General features: G+C 34.4%; 1 protein-coding gene across 9 annotated transcripts in view; it reads right to left on the bottom strand.

The window, feature by feature from the left end:
- DPY19L3 (dpy-19 like C-mannosyltransferase 3) overlaps positions 1-18581 on the bottom strand; it is a 38732-nt gene that overhangs the window by 15818 nt on the left and 4333 nt on the right. For 5 of the 9 annotated variants that reach the window (XR_008579093.1, XR_008579092.1, XR_008579094.1 and 2 more), the window contains exons 4-15: positions 12362-12452; positions 11392-11513; positions 11046-11191; positions 9222-9345; positions 8335-8469; positions 6509-6640; positions 5347-5448; positions 4453-4526; positions 4049-4207; positions 2393-2515; positions 1912-2023; positions 1295-1351 (exon numbers count right to left, since the gene is read on the bottom strand). Coding sequence is in view for 6 of the 9 variants with exons in the window: in XM_054840416.1 (XP_054696391.1) it covers positions 1295-1351; positions 1912-2023; positions 2393-2515; positions 4049-4207; positions 4453-4526; positions 5347-5448; positions 6509-6640; positions 8335-8469; positions 9222-9345; positions 11046-11191; positions 11392-11513; positions 12362-12452 (1377 nt within the window). In the remaining 3 variants the exon portion in view is untranslated. Of the gene's footprint in view, positions 1-1294; positions 1352-1911; positions 2024-2392; positions 2516-4048; positions 4208-4452; positions 4527-5346; positions 5449-6508; positions 6641-8334; positions 8470-9221; positions 9346-11045; positions 11192-11391; positions 11514-12344; positions 12453-14453; positions 14647-18581 lie in introns of those variants that run through there. The other 4 variants (XM_054840418.1, XM_054840419.1, XM_054840420.1 and 1 more) reach the window with 3 other exon arrangements.

The raw sequence follows: 18581 nt of genomic DNA on the forward strand, positions 1-18581 counted from the left end.
ACTTAAGAAAAAAATAATACTGAGAGGTGATGTATTTCTTTATTCCCACTGAGTACTTTTAAAAAATGGTATTTGTAATACCAATAACAAATGTTTCCTATATTTAGAAGAAACAGAAAAATGAGGCTTTTCGGGCAGACTGAGCACCACTAATGACTGATCTAAAGCCTATAAAAATCAGTGACTTCTGTTAACTTCAGAATTGAATCTGACAGGATTTAGGAACTTCACATCTGCTCATGAAGAGTGGGAGGAAAATTATTCCTAGTTGATCTGTCACATTAGACTATGTATTAGAATGTCATGCTGTTGGCATCACTCATATCAAAAGAAATGGCATTAATTCTATCACTTTCAGAGATGATGAAAATGGTAAATGATTCCCCTAACCAGCATACGAATGGAAAAAAAAAAGTCCTAAAAAGTCCTCCAGTAGAGTAATAAGAAAATTTAAGTGTAACTTTACTAAACAGTTACAGTATTTTTTTGACTTTTCGTTTCCCTGTCTTAATGGGGGAAACAGACTTCCAGAGTGAACTCTACTAGCAGCATTCTTAACTGTTATGCTTTACTACTACCTTTTTAACTTTAATGATAAAATTTGCCTTGAGTTTCTCTGAAGGCAATTACTTAACAAAACTATTCTCATCTCACACTAGGTACTGCAGAAATAACTTCTCCATCAAAGTAGCATCTGAATTTTTTGTCTTTGTAAACACAGATTAAAAGAACAGTATGCCCAATAAATTAATGTTCTAAATCTCACTGCTGTGACAGACTAACAGATTAATAATCTTGTACCTATTATTATTTTCAATGTTTTATGTATTTAAATGTTTGACCATAACAATAATTTCTCAGACAGACTGAAGATAAGTACTTGACTAGTTTAACAATTCTGTAGTTCAAAATATATGAGATGGGGCACAGCAGAATAGAATGTTATGATTATTTCTGCTCCTACAATTAATCATTATGCACTTTAACAATCTGCATCTTATCTGCAACTTAGTTAAAACCAAAATAGACAACTCACATTTCCATAAAATTATGCATGTAAATCACACCTGGTAACTTACACATACAATCAGACAAACATTTGAGCCCAACTGATCCTTTACACACAATTTTGTATGCATAAAGGTACTTGCACTTTACACAGTCTATCCCCATTTTTAAAATTCAGCTACAAATCTTGCATGTAATTATTTATGAAACAACATTCCTTTATGAAAAAAGGAAAACGCCACGCAACTAAAAAATGCCAAAACATTGACAAAAAAAATTTTCTTACCTTATATGAAATGTATAGTAATATAATGATTGGTACAGAATACTTAATCACACGTGTCTAAGAGAAATAAAAAATAATAATAATTGGTTATTCTGATGATACATTTATTTGGACTTAATTTTTAATGTATTGATATCTGACATATTTATCATGTGGTGGAATTTAAAGAGCTTGAATTTTAAGACCATATTCTGATCTTGTTTTCAAGTAAAACCTTCATTACAGAGCCACCACAAATGATGGATTTATATCTATATACTTAAATCTATCTTTTACACAGTGGAAAACACTGTATCATTCAGTGTAATAGACTGTAAAGGTCTTCTCAGACCGCTGATGATTTTTTAATATGGTGACTAAGACTTTTTTAGGAAAATTGTAATTATTTTTTACAGCTGCATCTATATTGCCATCTAGTGTATTCAAATGGAATTGTTTAATATAGAAACCACTAGAAAATACATTTTACTTACTAAATTTATACAAATGTACTTCAAAGATATCCAGTTGAAGAGGACTATAAACAACATTCATTTCAGATGTCTTATAATTCTGAGTCTTGGTTTAGCTATAGAGCAAAAACAAAATTCATGAAATGCTGTAAGTATAGTGCTGACCCTCTGTGATGTGTAGAGATGAATACACTTCAGGATAAGTTTCCATACTTCTGTACTGCACAGGCCAAAAGACGCAAATACGCACATGTGGGATGTCCAGAGGTACTTCATTCTGGAAGAACAGAGACAAGTTTTTGCTGATCATCTCATCTGGAGCTCTGCTAAGTTGTGTTGATGAGAGCAGTTATTTTACAAATTCTGAACACGCTTTTCTTGGACTATCAGGACTCTGAAATAACCGAATAAAAGATTGTCTTTGCACTTTGCTATGTGCTCTTGAGGACATCTCTGCTCCCAAGCTTGCAAACATTCTTTTTGGCAGGATCTTGGGAAATGCCTCAGTCTATAAGCAGAAACGCACCAGGGAGAAAAAGAAGGTTCGTGATCCTATCAGTTTGTGGTCAGCATATTTTACACTCTTATCAAAATATACTCAATTGTCTAAAAAAGCCTTTAGTAGAATTAAAAAAAAAAAAAATACCTCATTGTGCTTAATGCCAGACATCCAAAAAGGACTGTGTGCAGTAAGTTGTAAGCAGCATCAGGCTTCAGTGTTATTGTGCATTCTTCCATTTTTTCCATGAACTGGACTTGATTTGAACCACTGATTAAACAGAAGAAATAAAAAGTGCTACATTAAGTTCTGTAACACATTTCATATAGCTATCTGTATTTTAAAAAGCATTTAATCCTTCTGATGCTAAAGAGCAATACTACTGCTATCAGTCTACAATCTTCTATTGTATCTATGATACAATTAAGCCTGATAGCACCAGCCTGAAGCAGCATCAGGAATTTATTTTCATGTCTGGTTTTCTAGAAATGCAATAGGTTTAAATGAGCTGTTTTAGAACGACATAAAATTGTTTACAGAAAGGCATGCTTGGTTTGCTGCTTGAAGCAGCTACTCCCACAGGGTTCACAGGGCTTTTGATGAGAGTGAACTTAACTGTGTTTTGTGGGGCTGTGCTGGTAGATCTGGACACTACTAAAGCCATAGATTGGAAGTAAGTTTACAGAAAAGATGTGCTGAAAGAAATTATTATTACTTGATGTGGCTAGTCTTGTGAATGTATGTGGAGGACTGATCAAAAAAAAGAAGCTGCTTAAATGTGTGGGGTGTTTTCCTGTTCTTTCAGGTGGGGGATAATTGAGATCACTGGACAATGTTAACAATTAGGTTAATGTTTGGGATTACATTTAGGATTACAGAAATAAGAGCTGCAGAGTATTTTGTTTGTTTTTAAAATGGATTGATGCAGTAAGTTTTTTAAGAGGCTGGTTGAATAATACCAAACTGCCTTACAGATGACTGACTTCACAATTATCATCACACAGTTTTAGAATCACAATGTCTGAGATCGTCTCCCTCTCCCTCTCTCTCTCCCTTTTATCCTGTTTTCCATAAAATCTATGATAACTGGCATTAGTTATGTGATACTCCTTGAATTTTTGCTTAATCAAGTTTTAGATTATCCCTTCTAACTTTTGCCCAAGTTATAAATGTAAAACTGAGAGGTCTATAATGAACCATTTACTATCCCCTCCCCGCCCCCAGCAGTTCAGTGCTAGTTTCTTCTAGTGTTCTGTAAATTCCTCCAAATCCTACAGATTAGCTGCAGGAACTGGCAGCAGGGATGCGAAGTTGCAGTCTACCACTCCTGCTTCTTCATACAGACCACAGGAAGTTCAGCACAGACTATCCCTAGCTCATTTCAGGGCAGTTTGAGGATACCACAACGGAAATCTTTGATTTGGAGTGCTTTGCACAGGGAAAATGGGGTGAACTAAAGAAACTAATATTGCTTTCTATAAATACACCCTTCCCCTGCTTTCCCTCCCTGCAAAAACACTCCAACCAAACAACCCTACACATACTGCAAAACTTCAACAGCAAACAAAAGAACTTGAAAGAATCTAGGGAAGAATGTTTCTTTGTTTAGTCTCATTATATCCTTTACATTTTTAGCTTTAATAGGAAGTTACTTATTTTGCCTGATCTATTTTATGTCCTACTGTTTCCTTAGTACCTGTGGAAAGTAATACTGTATGCTGCTGTATTCAACTGTCAGTTCCTCAGCCTGTTGAAGAAGAGAAAATTGATAAAAATGTGTATTATTTTAAAAACATATTTTACCTGAGGTTCCGAAAGGCAACAACTATAGCTGCCACTGTCATAAGGAAGAGAACAAATATGTAGATGTAAAAAAGCAATGTAGCCGAGAGTCTTGAAAAAGTATTTAACGGTAGTAAACCAAAGGCTTCTTCGCAAAGATACAGGTTAGCATCAAAATCTCTAAAGAAAAAAGAATAATCCTTGTTTTCATGTATTTCATAACTTGATGTCAAAAAGGATCAAAGTTTCCTTTTTTCCCAAGCAATTATAAAGCCACAGTTGTGCACGTTATTATGAAGGAAAATATATGACACAAACATGAGGTAAAAAAACATGATTTATCACTGAGATTTTCAATGAGCAACAACCTGCAGGCTTCACTTAATGAAGCCAGACAAAAAAGTAAAATTGCAGCTAAACCATACCTTGTTGCCCCAAATCCAAATTTTGCTTTCAGGAATTTGAATATATGTTCATCTGACTCAAGATTAAGAATTTTCTATGAAGGAGGAAAAAGAAAGGAAATTATATTCTAAGTATCAAAAAATTAAACTTCACACAGTAAACAGATTTTTCATCATTTAAATGAAACTGTGAAGCAACACAGCCTTACTGAGATAGGGTGCTCTGCAATCAAATAAGCATTCCGTTTGTAACTATGGTCCTGTGGTCCAAAGGGCAAGGTACTTTTTAGAATAACTATTAGGGTTAGTTTCTTGTTTACAGATAACGAATACCCAGGACAAGTTGGTTTTAGCTGTATTTTTTTATTTCAATGACTTATCATATCTTACTGTGATACTTTTAATTTCCACGTGTACTAAATTTTAATCTGTTGATATAGATCTCTTGAAGAGACTAAAATTCAAAAGCAGAAAAAGTGTTACTGTCACTAATGTCTGCAGATATCTCTGTGCAGAAGCAGCAAATAAAAGTATGGTATGGTCTACAACATTTTTATAACAAGTATTCATTTTAACTGCATTTATTGAAAAGTAAATTCAATGAAAAACTTTGCAAATGCTCAGGAGTATCAGAATGCAGCATAAATCTACACTTTTGTAAAATTACATGTGACCATCAAGTTATGAATACGTATTCAATTATTTGGTGTTGATTTATGAAGTTTTAAGAATATGTTTTAAAATTTACACACCAAAAAGATTAGCAAAACGATCTTTCATTTCTAAAACGCAGTCTCTGAAATGCAGTGAAATCTCATTGCTTTTTTTATTTAATGATATTATTGTAGATGATTAACAAATAGCTTTTAACGTAATACATTCTGTAAGTTTTCCTATTAAAAACTATTTGCTTACCTTGATGAATTTATTTATTAGGAGAGTGAAGCACAAGACCAATAGCACATGGAAGATAAGTTTCCCAAGCCTGTTAAGCAAGCTGCCCTTTTTTAGGTGTTTCTAGAAAGAAGAAAATATTAGTGTTTCAGTACATTTGTATGTATATAGAACAAAAGCAACACAGAATATTTGAAATAGGTTATCTGCTAGGTCTGATCGGGATCAAATTTGTATTAGGTTCATGTAAGCAAAAGTGTATACATAACCAAGCATCCAGAATAAAAATATATTTCTTCCACAAAATTGAAGGGACAATATCATTAAAACTCCCCAGTGTAACGATCTGGCGGAGTTTTCTAACTACTCAATTAGTCTTCCTTCAGAGGTGGCCCTATGGTATTTATACAACTGCTGGCACCCAGCGCAACTGTGGTTGTTTTCCAAGATTCCCCTAATTTCAATAGTATTGTGTGTCTTTTGAAATACCTGTTTATTAGACCTTCCACCTAAATGTGGCAAAGGTGTCTTCTGGCTCTGTCAGTTGATAGGATTGTGAGCAATTTTCCAGTTCAAAGCTCCAGATCTGAGAACGGTTCTTTGGCTGCTCACAGGCAACTTGGAATAGGTGCAGACATTGTCTAACTATAAAACCCACAAATCTGATTTTAAAAGGTCATGAGTGAGAGACAGCAGGAATGGCCCTGTAAGTTCATACATTCTGGTTAGAGGCTGTTGTCAATGTCGGTATCAGAAAAGAGAACTGTAAATACAGGAAAAAAAAAATCCTAATCTTTGAAAGAAACAATAGATTTCAGTAAACTGAACGTGACATGTGCCTAGTTCTCACAGAATATTTTGTTGGAGGCAGATCCATAAATACAAGGCAAGTCCTGCTGAAACAGGTGTAAAGTCCATTTATGCAATTTTTTTGCAGGATCCAAAACTGCAGCTTGCACAATTATAAATGTTAATAGCAATCACAGAATTATGGTGTCTGATGTGCTTGGTTATGCTGTAGTTAGTATAATTGAATTCATTATTTGATCATGCAATGTTTTTGTTGCTTTACGCTATAGTAATTCTTCTAATTATTATTAGCATTTTAAGATTATAATGCATATAAATTACTCATTTATCTATCTATATAACACTATTTAGTACTTCAGTATTCAGTACCTACCTGGATTGTTCTTGCTATCAAGACAGAAGTGTTAAAACTTATAAGTAATGATCCAAGAATCATAGAATTAAAGAACTGCAGGACACAGACTAGCAGTAATCCAGAAATCTGAATGATATACAGCCACATGACCTGTAAAAATAATGAGATTTTTATGCCTACAAGACTTCAGTCATAGCTGCTTTTCTTTGAGTATGTTTTGTAATTTATTTCAACATCAATTATTTTTACAAAAAATGTATCATCTTGCACTAAATCACTAGACTTACAGCCATTACTATGTCCTTTCTATATTTATGTCCTGAACTAGTTGGGTTAATATTTTATACCTATTTTATACCCAGGAAAGCCTCGTGCTATAACAAAGCAGATAAGTTAAACAACTTCAGAGTGAGGAAAATATTAATTACTTAGTATTTGGAAGTTGTTTTGTACTTTCTTTAGTCAAAGAGGTGTTTCTGTAGCCTCTCTAATGTCCTTGTGACTAAAGAGTTATGGCTCAGTGCAGTTCAGCAATCAAATACCAGCTGATTTCTCTAACTTTTTAATAACAGTTTAGTGCAGTCCTTTTTGAGCTAAACTATTACAAATGTTAAACTGAATGCAAACACTAAAAACCAGCTGATTTTCTGATACAGTGGTATTGAAACATGAATTTCACCTGACACAAAGATCCTGAGTTCAGTCTTGTATTACAGCAGTGCTGTAAGTCAGAATCAAATGGCCCAACAGATTTCAACAGTTTTAAGTAGCACTTTTGGGAAAATGAATATGGAATAACAGTGGTGCAGTAAGTCCATTTCAGTATAATTCAGGATGAAGTTGGTAATTTGCCAACTTTTAAGGTAGCTGATTAGTCACATTAATTGCTAACTTCAGCTTACATTTGCAGACATAATGAAGAGTTTAGAAACTATTAAATAAACCACTTTTTTGCCATGTAGCCACCATACTAACTTTCAGTTAAATTATATACAGTCACCAATATTCAAGTCTGCTTCAAATTTAAAATGAAATTAACATGAATTACTCTTCTTTCTACTGCAACCTTCCTTAAAGGTAGAACCTTTTGCAACTAGTGTAAGCTTTTACAAGGGCTAAAATCACCTCAGTAGAATTTCACAGTGACATTACATTCAAAGACAATGTTTTCATCTTCTATATTACATTTCTATTTCCTCAGATTGACTGTAAATGGTCCCTTATCTTTAGTTAACACTTGTTTTACTTTTTGGCTCATTCAGTTCAGCAACATACAGTGACAATGTTATTTTGTGGTGAATTTCAATGCATGAAAGGCAACTGCTTCTCTTGAGCAATCTGGTCTATCTTCTTCCTTCTCTTTGTCGTACAGTGCCTACACCTAACTTTCAAACAAGGATGCACAATACTTGAGGCAAAAGTCATACATCATTATGACTTCATCTTAGGGAAAGATTTCTTGTGCTACATTCTCTTTTCCTGGCCACTTCCAGGGGACGTGCTTAAGCTGTGGTATTAGATCAACTGTTATGATGGTGTTTAAAAGCAATTCCTTAATAGTGTCGAAACACAGCTGAGTCTAAACAAAACTACACAAAAATTAAACAGAAGTGAATCACATAAAGTGAAATAAAATCAGCTGGAAAAAAAATCAGAAATGGTGCTGTTATTCATTTTTACACTTGCAGTATATACAGTGTGATTACTTAAAAGCACAAGAGCAGCACAGTGTATAATCTGTATTACTGTGGGCATCTGGGCCACTGGTTAGTAAAATATTTCCAGAAAGGTTCGCTTTATGATAGGAAAGAAAAAAATCTGGTTATTTCCAAACATAATCTTACCTTTGCTGTGGGAAGCATGTCAAAGCAGTCCAGTATGAATAATGCCAATGCTTGTATCAGCATCATAAACTGATTAAATTGCCAAGTAAGGCTGAAGAGAAACGTTGCTATGAATACAGCTATAAGTGTCAATCTCTGGAAGGAGGGAACAAAGTTTTATTTAACTTTACAATTTCCTTCATTAGAAACCAAACCAAACAAAACCAAAGAAACCTAACAAACCCAACCAAAACCCAGCTTAATTTGGTTTTATTTTAAATCCATATTAAAAACATTAAGTTTTCTAACTGCAATAACTGCTTGCAGGATACTGAACATTTTTTAGAGTTGCAGGTTCTTGTATTTATGCCTCTATTTTACCATTGTAATACCACTTGCAAGAAAACAGTGAGATCTCAGATAGTTTCAGCCCACAGATTTACATGCAGTACATGTTTTATTAGGCTATAAATAGCAGTTATTTGATCAAATTGAGGAGTAATAACTTAAGAACTGTTTGTCAAACAAACTATATCATCAATTTGCTTTTGTTCTTGCAGATCAGGACAACCTTTTAAATTTGTAAAACAAATGAAAATCTTTAATTCTTGTGCTTTACAAGCTTTTCTCCTGCCTACTTTGTGTTACTCTGTTTTCTTAAATACACAGTACTGTTGTTTTGTACTCTTTAGAGCTTACCTTTATTTTTTTTCAGCGCTGAGCATATGTATTCCTTTGTATTTCAACTACATATAAATTAGGCTCATCTGATTAATATTTTCAATGTTAAAAGTGATGTGTGTGTGTGTGTATCCACTGCTATAAATGCTTATTAAGTATTTTGTCCTAAATTTTAGACAGTTTTCTGATACTAATTTTACTGTGTCATACTTGTTAGAAATACTCACTTCTTTAACAGGTTGTAAATGAGTTCTGAGTAGGTATGTGATGGCTGCTATTTGAACAGCAAAGAATGGTAGTGCCCAGTTCTCTCTTAAAGGAATGGTGAATTCTACTCTTGTAGTATCTATTCTGTACAAAACAAACAGAGTTTCATAAATTTAAAACAAATAGAACACCAACTTGGGGACAGAGAGGTTGCAATGACAGGCGTCTTTGTGGTATTTTAACTACTTATTGATAAAAATGGAGGCTTTACGCTCCAGTTCATTCAACATTCCTGGCTCTGAAAAAACATCATTATGAAGGTTGTTCAAGTCACCCATTGTTTCTGTACCTCAAATGTTCTACTTTAGCTTAACTTACTGTTAAAAAACCTCATACTACGGATTAAATCTTACTTATGAAGCACAGCCTGGGTAATTTAAAAATGAACAAACAAACCCCAAGACAAAACCGCTCCCAAAATCCAGCATGTGGAGTTTTCATGTCACAGGTAATTTTACTTAATTTTTTTGATTTGCAAAAAGCACATATAAGAATAAATAGACATCAATTTCTTCACTGTGATCCCAGTGCATTGGATCTGAATACCACTGAACTGGTGAGGAACTTCTGGTCATTTTTTGAATGTTCTAATATAAAAAGTATGTGATGGAAGTTAGAAAAAGTTCCCCAAAGAGCAGTAATTTAGAAAATCTGAATTAAAAACAAAAAATAATTCCATTTTTTCTTGTGTAGAGAAAATCTTTGCTAAGAAGGGAAGTAAGCAACACATCTAAGACATGCTTAGCTGCATGAAAAAAATGTCTAAAATGGAGTTGCTCAGTAGCCTCAGATGTACTTCATCTGGACAGAAAGTCTTTATCCAGATCAATTCCATGTACTTATTCTACTTGCATAAAGGATTACAAGCATCCATTGTTCATGAAGTATTAGAAAGATGGATAAAACAAATCTTCTCCAAATATTTTGTAAATGGAAAAGATGACCTCATGAAACAAACATGTGAACTACTGCACATTGTATGATTTTTTTAATTACTTTCATGTTTGGAGAAAGAAACATTTTACCACTATATACCTATAATTATTCTGTAATAGCCATGCTTGCAGATAAACTTCTTTACAGCTGCTGATGAACATATCAAACAGTTTTGATAGAACTGACACTGTAGTTTTATTTTCTTGATTAACTTACAGATAACAGCCTATATCATCAGTCTTAGCTTCATGTCAGTAGCTTACTGGCATAAAGCCAGTTCTTTATTTTTTTCTCTCCAAATTGAGCATTCTTCAAGTGATAAAGCACTAGAACAGGTCTGTTACCATCTTTTTTTTTTCTCTGAGTCTTAGTGCAGGAGACGTCTACAGGAATAAGGGAACAGAGAAGCTGAAGTTCTGACAATGTTAGGTTGTTGAAGGAATCCCTGGAGGCTGGGTGTGGGGCAATGAGGATAGGCCTGAAGGGCATATATGCAGGTGTCTTTAACACTGAAGGGATCCTAGGCTGGAGAAGACAGAGTACACAATCTGGAAATTCAGATGCATCTGAAGGATGCAGTCCACTTCCAGAGACCAATTTAAGCCAAAATTTTCTACTCAAACTTCTTGAAACTTTAAAATCCAAGTCTGCAATGTCAACTCATTTCTGATTATTTTCTAACTGTTTTGTATTATTTAAACGTAGGGTTTTTTTCCTGTTTTCTGGCAAATCTGGAGAGAGGCCTTAGTTTCATTTTTTGTCCAATAAATCATGCATTTGAAAGTTTAATGCCTTACCTTTGAAATGAGGTACAATTTTAGAAAGATAGAATGTTTAATCTCACTTACCTGTTTGTAATATACCAGCAAGCTGCCAACAACCCTGAAAGCCACGTTCCACTAAGAAGCCAGCTTGTTACATACAGAGCAATGACATAAACTGCCTGAAGTCCAAACAAAGTGTAGATATAAAAATAAACGGGCTCTAGGTATTGCTGTAAAACACAAGAATACTGATGTTGACATAAAACACTCATGAGGGGGGCTATACTTAATGTGAATTAGGTTTTGCTTTTACAAATTAAAAAGGTATCAGGAATATTTCTAATCAGAAAATAACCAAAAAAGGGAGCTATGATTCACTGCGCAATCTTCATAATGCACTTACAATCTAAAGCCATAAATAAATGCCTACCTGAATTGGAAGAATCCTATACAGAATGCTGAGAAACACCTCCTGGTAAACATTCATTCTTTCAAGTATGTTAATTGTCCTCACAGATTCAGTTTTATTGTCATATACTAAACCATGTAAACCTTAACGATAAAGAGAAATTGAAATAGGAGATTGTCATTTTCCCCTCCATCTTCATTTGAACAGTGAATAACTTTTTCAAAGGTATTTTAGGATCTCTCATCAAAAACTGCACACTTTGAGTCAAGGATTCAGCTCACATTACCTCTGAATCAACATAACCTTCTGAGGTCTTCAGTTTCCCTGCTCTGAATATGACTCAGAGTGCTAATTCAAGTAGTATATATTTAGTATTGTATAAAACATTTCTTTTTACACTTACATTCCTAGCATAGAATCTGTGGTACATACTGGATCTTGAGAATCATTCTTGTCACTACTTTGAACACAGGTGATATTGACAAAAGTGTCGTATAAACAAAATTGCTAGGGACCAACAGTTAAGTATCTAGAAAACGTGAGACTGTCACAGATAACCCCACCATCGTACATGATTTCCTTGGAAGCTGCTCGTTGTGTCACTTACTGCCCAGGCATACAGCAAAAAAATTGCCCCTTCCCACAAGTAGCTCATAATTCACATTAAACAAGAGAAAAATAAAACCAAAACTAATATACTGAATTAACCAGCAAGGCTGAAACCTTAACAGATATGAAAGTTGTCCCTCAAAATAATTGCCTTCATCAGAATGTGAAGGTGTGGCACAGAAACCAATGCATAATTGTGAAATTTATTATGTTCATAACTTAGTGGCTCCCAGGTGTATGAACAGAATAAATCTGTCTCCAGTACAATTGTTACGCTATCTTTCACAGTTATGGTATTCCTTGTTCTCCACTATATTTGAAAAAATATTACAAATAGTCAGCTACCAAGACGAAGTAAAACTTACTTTACAGTTTACAATACCTTGCTGGATGGAAGCAGCCTGAATCATCTGTTTGTAGTAGGAATAATAAAGTCCACATTCTGTTCTGAATGAAATTTCTCTTTCGACTTCCTGCAAATGAAAGTCCAATAGTAAATCCACTTTCCTTTTCACAATCATATGAAGCTGCCTTCAACTCAAATTCTTGCTGCACCAGGGAAATTGACCTATACGGTGGCTTGAGTCTCTGGGTTCGTGCATTCTATGCAACTTAGTTCAAATAAAGGTAAAATACATAGCAAATTAGGGTGAGAGGCAAATACCTCTGTTAACTGAGGAAATGTATATGCCTTTTGTGATTCTGATATGCTGTTTGGAAACATTTTGGATCTTTTACTATCTTTTGTAATATTCAATGTTTAGATAGGTACAGTGGTCAACAGTTGGACTTTAAAACTGCATATGCTTGCTCCATGTATTTAACCTTTTCTTCCAGATGTAGATATCCCATAGTGTTCCATGGCTTTGCCACCTTAAGGCTCAATTAATTCAGTGTGCTATACTTGGGACTGTACCATAATGCCACTCTGAGATTTCAGCTGGCAGGGTATACTGCTGCCTACTTGTTAAATGCTGTAACTTGCAGGAAGCCAGCTGTTCATCGCTCTCACGCTTAACTTCTTATAGGTTAAAGGAAAAGCAATTCTTTACTTGTATTTAGGTGTAGGTAAAGTTATTATTTGTAATTTAAAAATGTTCAAATTATTTAAACTAGGTACACTTCAAACTATGCTTCTTTCTTGGCTGACACTGCAGCAGGTGGAGTCCAGCGAGATACGAAAGCTCTCCTAGAGAAAACTGCTCTCAGTACAGGATCTTTGCTTTGGAATTCATTTCCTTTTGTCAATTCATTAGTTGTGAAGACCTAATGAAATTTAACAAATTCAGAGCTTTAGGCAACCACATTTAACAAAATAAGATTGCATGAACAACCAATCTGAAGAGAAATAATAGGCATCTTATAGAAAATTGTTTTATTATTAGTGATCTTTTTAGTGGCTTCTATAAAAACATCGCAGCAAATCTCTCTCATAAGCAGTATGTTAGAAAAGGTTTATATCCAGATTTGAAAATGCAATGAGATTCCTGTATGTGGTGTAAGTAAGTCTTCAAGAAATTTAAGTGAGATTTCTGCAGATAATCTTATTACTTCAGTTTTCTTTACAAAGGAACATTACTGAAATAACAGAATGTTACTGTTTTCTGAGATTTTTATGAATGCCATTCTGGCTAATGCAACCTCGCATAGAATCCCAAGACTTTCATCTTTCTTATACAGTCCCATCTCTCTTGCTGGAATAGAATCAATACTATTTCAGAGCTAACATAAAGCTAGATAAAAAATCACGTTCTTCTCTCCTCTACTGCCCAGTGTAGAATTTTATCTCAAAACACGTGTTTTATTGAAGTCAACTGTTGACAAACTTAACCAATATTAGTTCTGGTCTGAGAAAAATAAACAGATAAAACCACATCTGATTCAATGTAAGTTCACAATTAAAGTCTCCAGCTGTTCTATGACATACAAATCACTGTAATACCAGCAGAAGAAACTGACATTGGCACTAAATGCTAAAAGCCACACTCTTAGCAAAATGAGAATGCTGGATTTTGAATGAGCTCTAGTTTCAAATTCATCACTACTGAAAAGTTTTCCAATATCAAAAAGTGGATGATTCTAAGTGCTCATAAAAGAAAAAAAAAAAGTTAACATTTGGAATTTATTGAGGGGGAGAGAGTAGTCACAGAGGGGGATCTAATTAGCAAAAATGCATTCAAACATGATTAATTTGTAATCCTGGCACCAGCTGTATTCAACCAAATGCTATACTTTATGAGACAAACACTAGTGAGTTTTACATCTGTTTCATGCTAAGATAACATCTGTTTTATTCACTCACAATACTTTTCCAGTTCTACAGCAATTTATACTTTTCCTAGTATTCCATGTCAATAAAAACATACAGACTTATGGGTAAGCATTGTAAGAGCACGTTTACCTTTCTGTATATTCAATTTGTGACTCTCTAACAAAGAAGTTATCACTGTTCCAAGGTAAAAAAGATCACTAACCTCCCGGATACATGGAGTAGCATATGATTTCAATTTATGCAATTGTATCCCTATAATATTGAGCATTCCAAACAAATGGAGGAGGACTTCCTCTCAAGGGCAGTGTAAATTTCTAGAGGTAAGGCTTCCTCAAACTCCTTAAACAAGTCATTCAGAATACCAAGCAAGCAGTCAAAGTCTGAGTTGAGTTCTTCTATAAATAAAGAGCATAAGCAAAGCGCCAATTACTTTTTTGACAAAGCTAAAACACAAGTTGCATAACTGAAAATATTTTTAGTTGTTCAATTTCAGATCAGAAAGATTTGAAAATTCTCAACCATGCAAGTGTAAACTCAATACAGACAGCTGCTATCAGTGTTCCCGGTTGAGAATCATGCCTTCAGGAAATGTATTTCATCTTTGTACATGGTCTCTGGCTGGTTAACCTCATGCCCATCTGTCAGAATGGCATGGTTCCTACTCAGATCAGACTTTTGATCCAGAGTAGAAATACCTGTAACAACGCAACAGGTAGCTCTTTGGAAAAGTATCACCAAAGTGCAGGACTGCCCTCGCTCTCTTCATGGCTTATGCATTCACTTTGCAGAGTTCTAATTAGCTGGCTACCTGTTTCCCCACTTTTTTCACCTTTCTTTTATATTCAAAATATAAAAAGGTGAAATGTAAGCACTTCAGAGAAGGAATCCCAAGATTCTTATCCTGCATGTCCAAAAGATTTAAAATTTGATATTTTCATTCCTGACTTCTTGTGACAGAGAAGTTCAGTAATATTAGTCTAAATGCTTACTCAGAAGGGATGAAGAACAAATGAAAGCTCTAAAGTGTTACAGTATTAATCTGCTATGTGGCCTTGGCTCATGCCTGTTCAAAGTTTCCTCAGAGTTTGCATTTGAGCAAGCAACACAACAGCTGACAGGAGAGGTGATACAACTCTCCCCCCACTCCCCCATTTTGTTATTTTCATAGTAGATCCTGTACTCAAAAGATACTATACTTGAGGAGCAGTCACTAAACCGCTATCGAAAATCACTGAAAATAGACTAGCCATTTTGTATGTGTCACGCCAGAAAGTTTTCAGAAAACTGAGACAGGATTTTTGGTTAAGAAAGAAATCTGGTTTGGCTTTCACCATCATAAACAGAAATCTTTGTTGTTTTATTGTATGTGAGAAGAGATTCAAACTTTTTTCTTCAAAATTGTTTGGTCAAGATAAGTGATTGTAACATTCTGTGATCCCTTCTGGAAGTGTACACAAACACTGCTTCTGATTATGTGACATAGTATTCTGCATTTTTTTTTGTCGTTCTTTCAGGAAGTCTTGGCATAAAAAAAGAATACCAATCGTGTACTTCTTTCATAGCATAAACCACTTCTGATTATGTGACCTAGTATTCTGCATTTTTTTTTGTCATTCTTTCAGGAAGTCTTGGCTTAAAAAGAATACCAATCATGTACTTCTTTCATAGCATAAACCACTCTTCAAGATCTGCATTTTCAGTTTTTCTGATGAGAAAACAATTTTACATCTTTCTCCAATGACCATGGCAAATTTATAATAGCAGGCATAGTTATTAGCAACTAAGAACAAGATTCACACACTGCAGCTGCTGAAATCAATGCACTGTTGAAAGCCATATTCCAAATAGAACAAAACAGTATGACAGCCACAGAATAGTTTTTCTAGTTGGGTGAACCATTGCTGGAAGACGCCTAAAACTGAACTGGCTTTCTACAAATTGCAACTGAAATTACAGAAAGGCAATCACTACAAGCGTACGCGCAAATTGTGACTTCAATTACTTAGAAGTTAAGAATCATGACTTTGCATAATGAACTTTCCATTTTTAGGGTTGAATACAATTGGTAAACTACACAATTTTGTAACTACACAATCATAATATTCATATATCAATGGGGTCTTCAGAATAAAAATTCCACCTTTTGGATCTAAATGGTATATGTAAAAAACTGTCTAGTTTAGTGCAAAAGTGTCAGATAATTACTGCAGACCATCTCCTACTGATGTACAAAGAGAGGAGTACCTTCACGTAAAACTGACAAAACCAGTCTCCCACTACATCTCACTATATTAATTTATCAGCTATACGTACCCTTTTGTGTATGAATTCTTAAAATCTGACTAATTGTAGCTTAGAAAAGGAATAAAGTTCAGGAGGATCATGTTTTTTATGTAATTTTTGTATCAGAGTTCAGTAACATAAAATCCTCAAATTCACACTGTTTACAGCCAATTCAAAGTGACTGAAGTTACTAATTTAAAATGTATGAAAATATAACTGATAGAAAATTTATTTTCTTTTCTATGTTTCAGAGCAGTGGTGATGCACTACTATGTTTCATAGGCATGAGGGTTAATGAAAGAATGGATGTGTATTAGTATTGCACCCATTTATTCTATATGTAATGTTTAATACAAATAAAATAAACCAAAAATAACCTCTGTGCTTCATTAAACAAGGCACACAGTAATTGCGTGCCAAGGACTAGACTACAGTTCTCCCTTCTGATAATCTGGGCTGGGGCATGCATTAAAAGAAAACTTACTCTTTCAAAATTTTTAGAAAATTCAGTTAATATATGCAAAAATATATGCTTTGGCCATACTACAAAATGTTAGAGAAAAAAGCAAATATTCCATCTGTTTTCAATATAATTTTTGAGGATCTCAGATTGTTCCATAGTGTATTTTATTCTTGTGTTTTATTAGTATATAGTATGTGCTGTAATTCTAAGATTAGCCAATTCAGAAATGCCGGAAAACATGTGGATACATCTAGAGATACTACAATATCCACTCATACATACAGGCACAGAGATGTACAGGTACTGTTTTACAGACATTACAATGAGCCTTCCTGTCTCAGTTTTACAGGAAGTTCCACAGGCTCTTCATATGTAGTCTTCTCCTCCCATACTACTCAGAAAACAGTATTTTGTTTAAACTTTCTCATCCATGTATTCTTTCTCCGCTTAGTTAAGAGAAAGTGTATCAAAATAGACAGTTTAGATTTCTTATCTTGCTATTCCCTCTTATGGCCACGAAATGCTCTGACATGGATACTGGCAAGAAAACAAGCCTAGAGTATATTGAAGTTAACGGTAAAACCTTGGAAAGCTTTGTGTTAATCAAAGTGAAAGCACAGACAAGAGTTTGACTTGGCAGACAATTGCAAAAAATTTGATCAGACTTGACCCATTCCCAACCTTCTTTGTATTTGCAAATAAACTGCAGGGGATAGTACCTGTTTGGTCTAAGCTGTAATGAATAATTTGAGAACAAATCTTTAAAAGTACCTTTGAATCTCACTTGGGATGTGTTTACAAAATTAATTGCATTTGTCTGATCAATCAAGTTAGAGCTATAGCCTTCTATTTGGGAAGATGTCCTTAGCAGGAGTAGGTGTGAAGTCTGAACACTTTTGGCTCTGTGTTACAATTGGTTATTTTATCTCCAATAATATGAGAAATCTCATGAAAGCTTTTCATGAAAATTAGCACTGTAGCCACATGCATGCTCTGGTGGAGTTCACAAATTTACTGAAAAAATAGGAGATGAGATTAGAGAATATGTGCATCTCTTTCTCCTTCAACTTGAACTACAACAGTAGATGAACTTACTGGTTTTTAGAATCTTTCTATCAAATTGGCTAAAATTGCTCATGTTCCAATGTTACTAGTTATCATATCAACTCCATATGATGAAATGAGAGCTACGGAGGCAACAGAACCCAGACTGAAAAATACCTATAGATTTTATTTCAGTTTTGATATCTAATGGCATTCTAGTATACTTAAAATGAACACATTAATTAACAAATAAAATGAGCATTTTATCCATTGGGGGCAACCTAATTGCAACTACAGACTTGCTTCTCTCAGCAAACCTTGTGTCCCTCTGTATCAGTTCAACAGACTAAAAATGGTCTGTTGGGTTCGTACATTTCCACAAGTCCATGCCTCTTTCTGCTTCAAAACATACAATACCTGTGAAATTAACCAATGCTTGCTTTTGGAAGGAAAACACAAACCTAAGGTGTACCTTTAATGCATTGACAATCTATCTATACATTCAAAGAAAGTACGAAACAGTATTATATGTATAATACA

The sequence above is a fragment of the Grus americana genome, chromosome 13, assembly GCF_028858705.1.
Source record: "Grus americana isolate bGruAme1 chromosome 13, bGruAme1.mat, whole genome shotgun sequence".
Taxonomy (NCBI): domain Eukaryota; kingdom Metazoa; phylum Chordata; class Aves; order Gruiformes; family Gruidae; genus Grus; species Grus americana.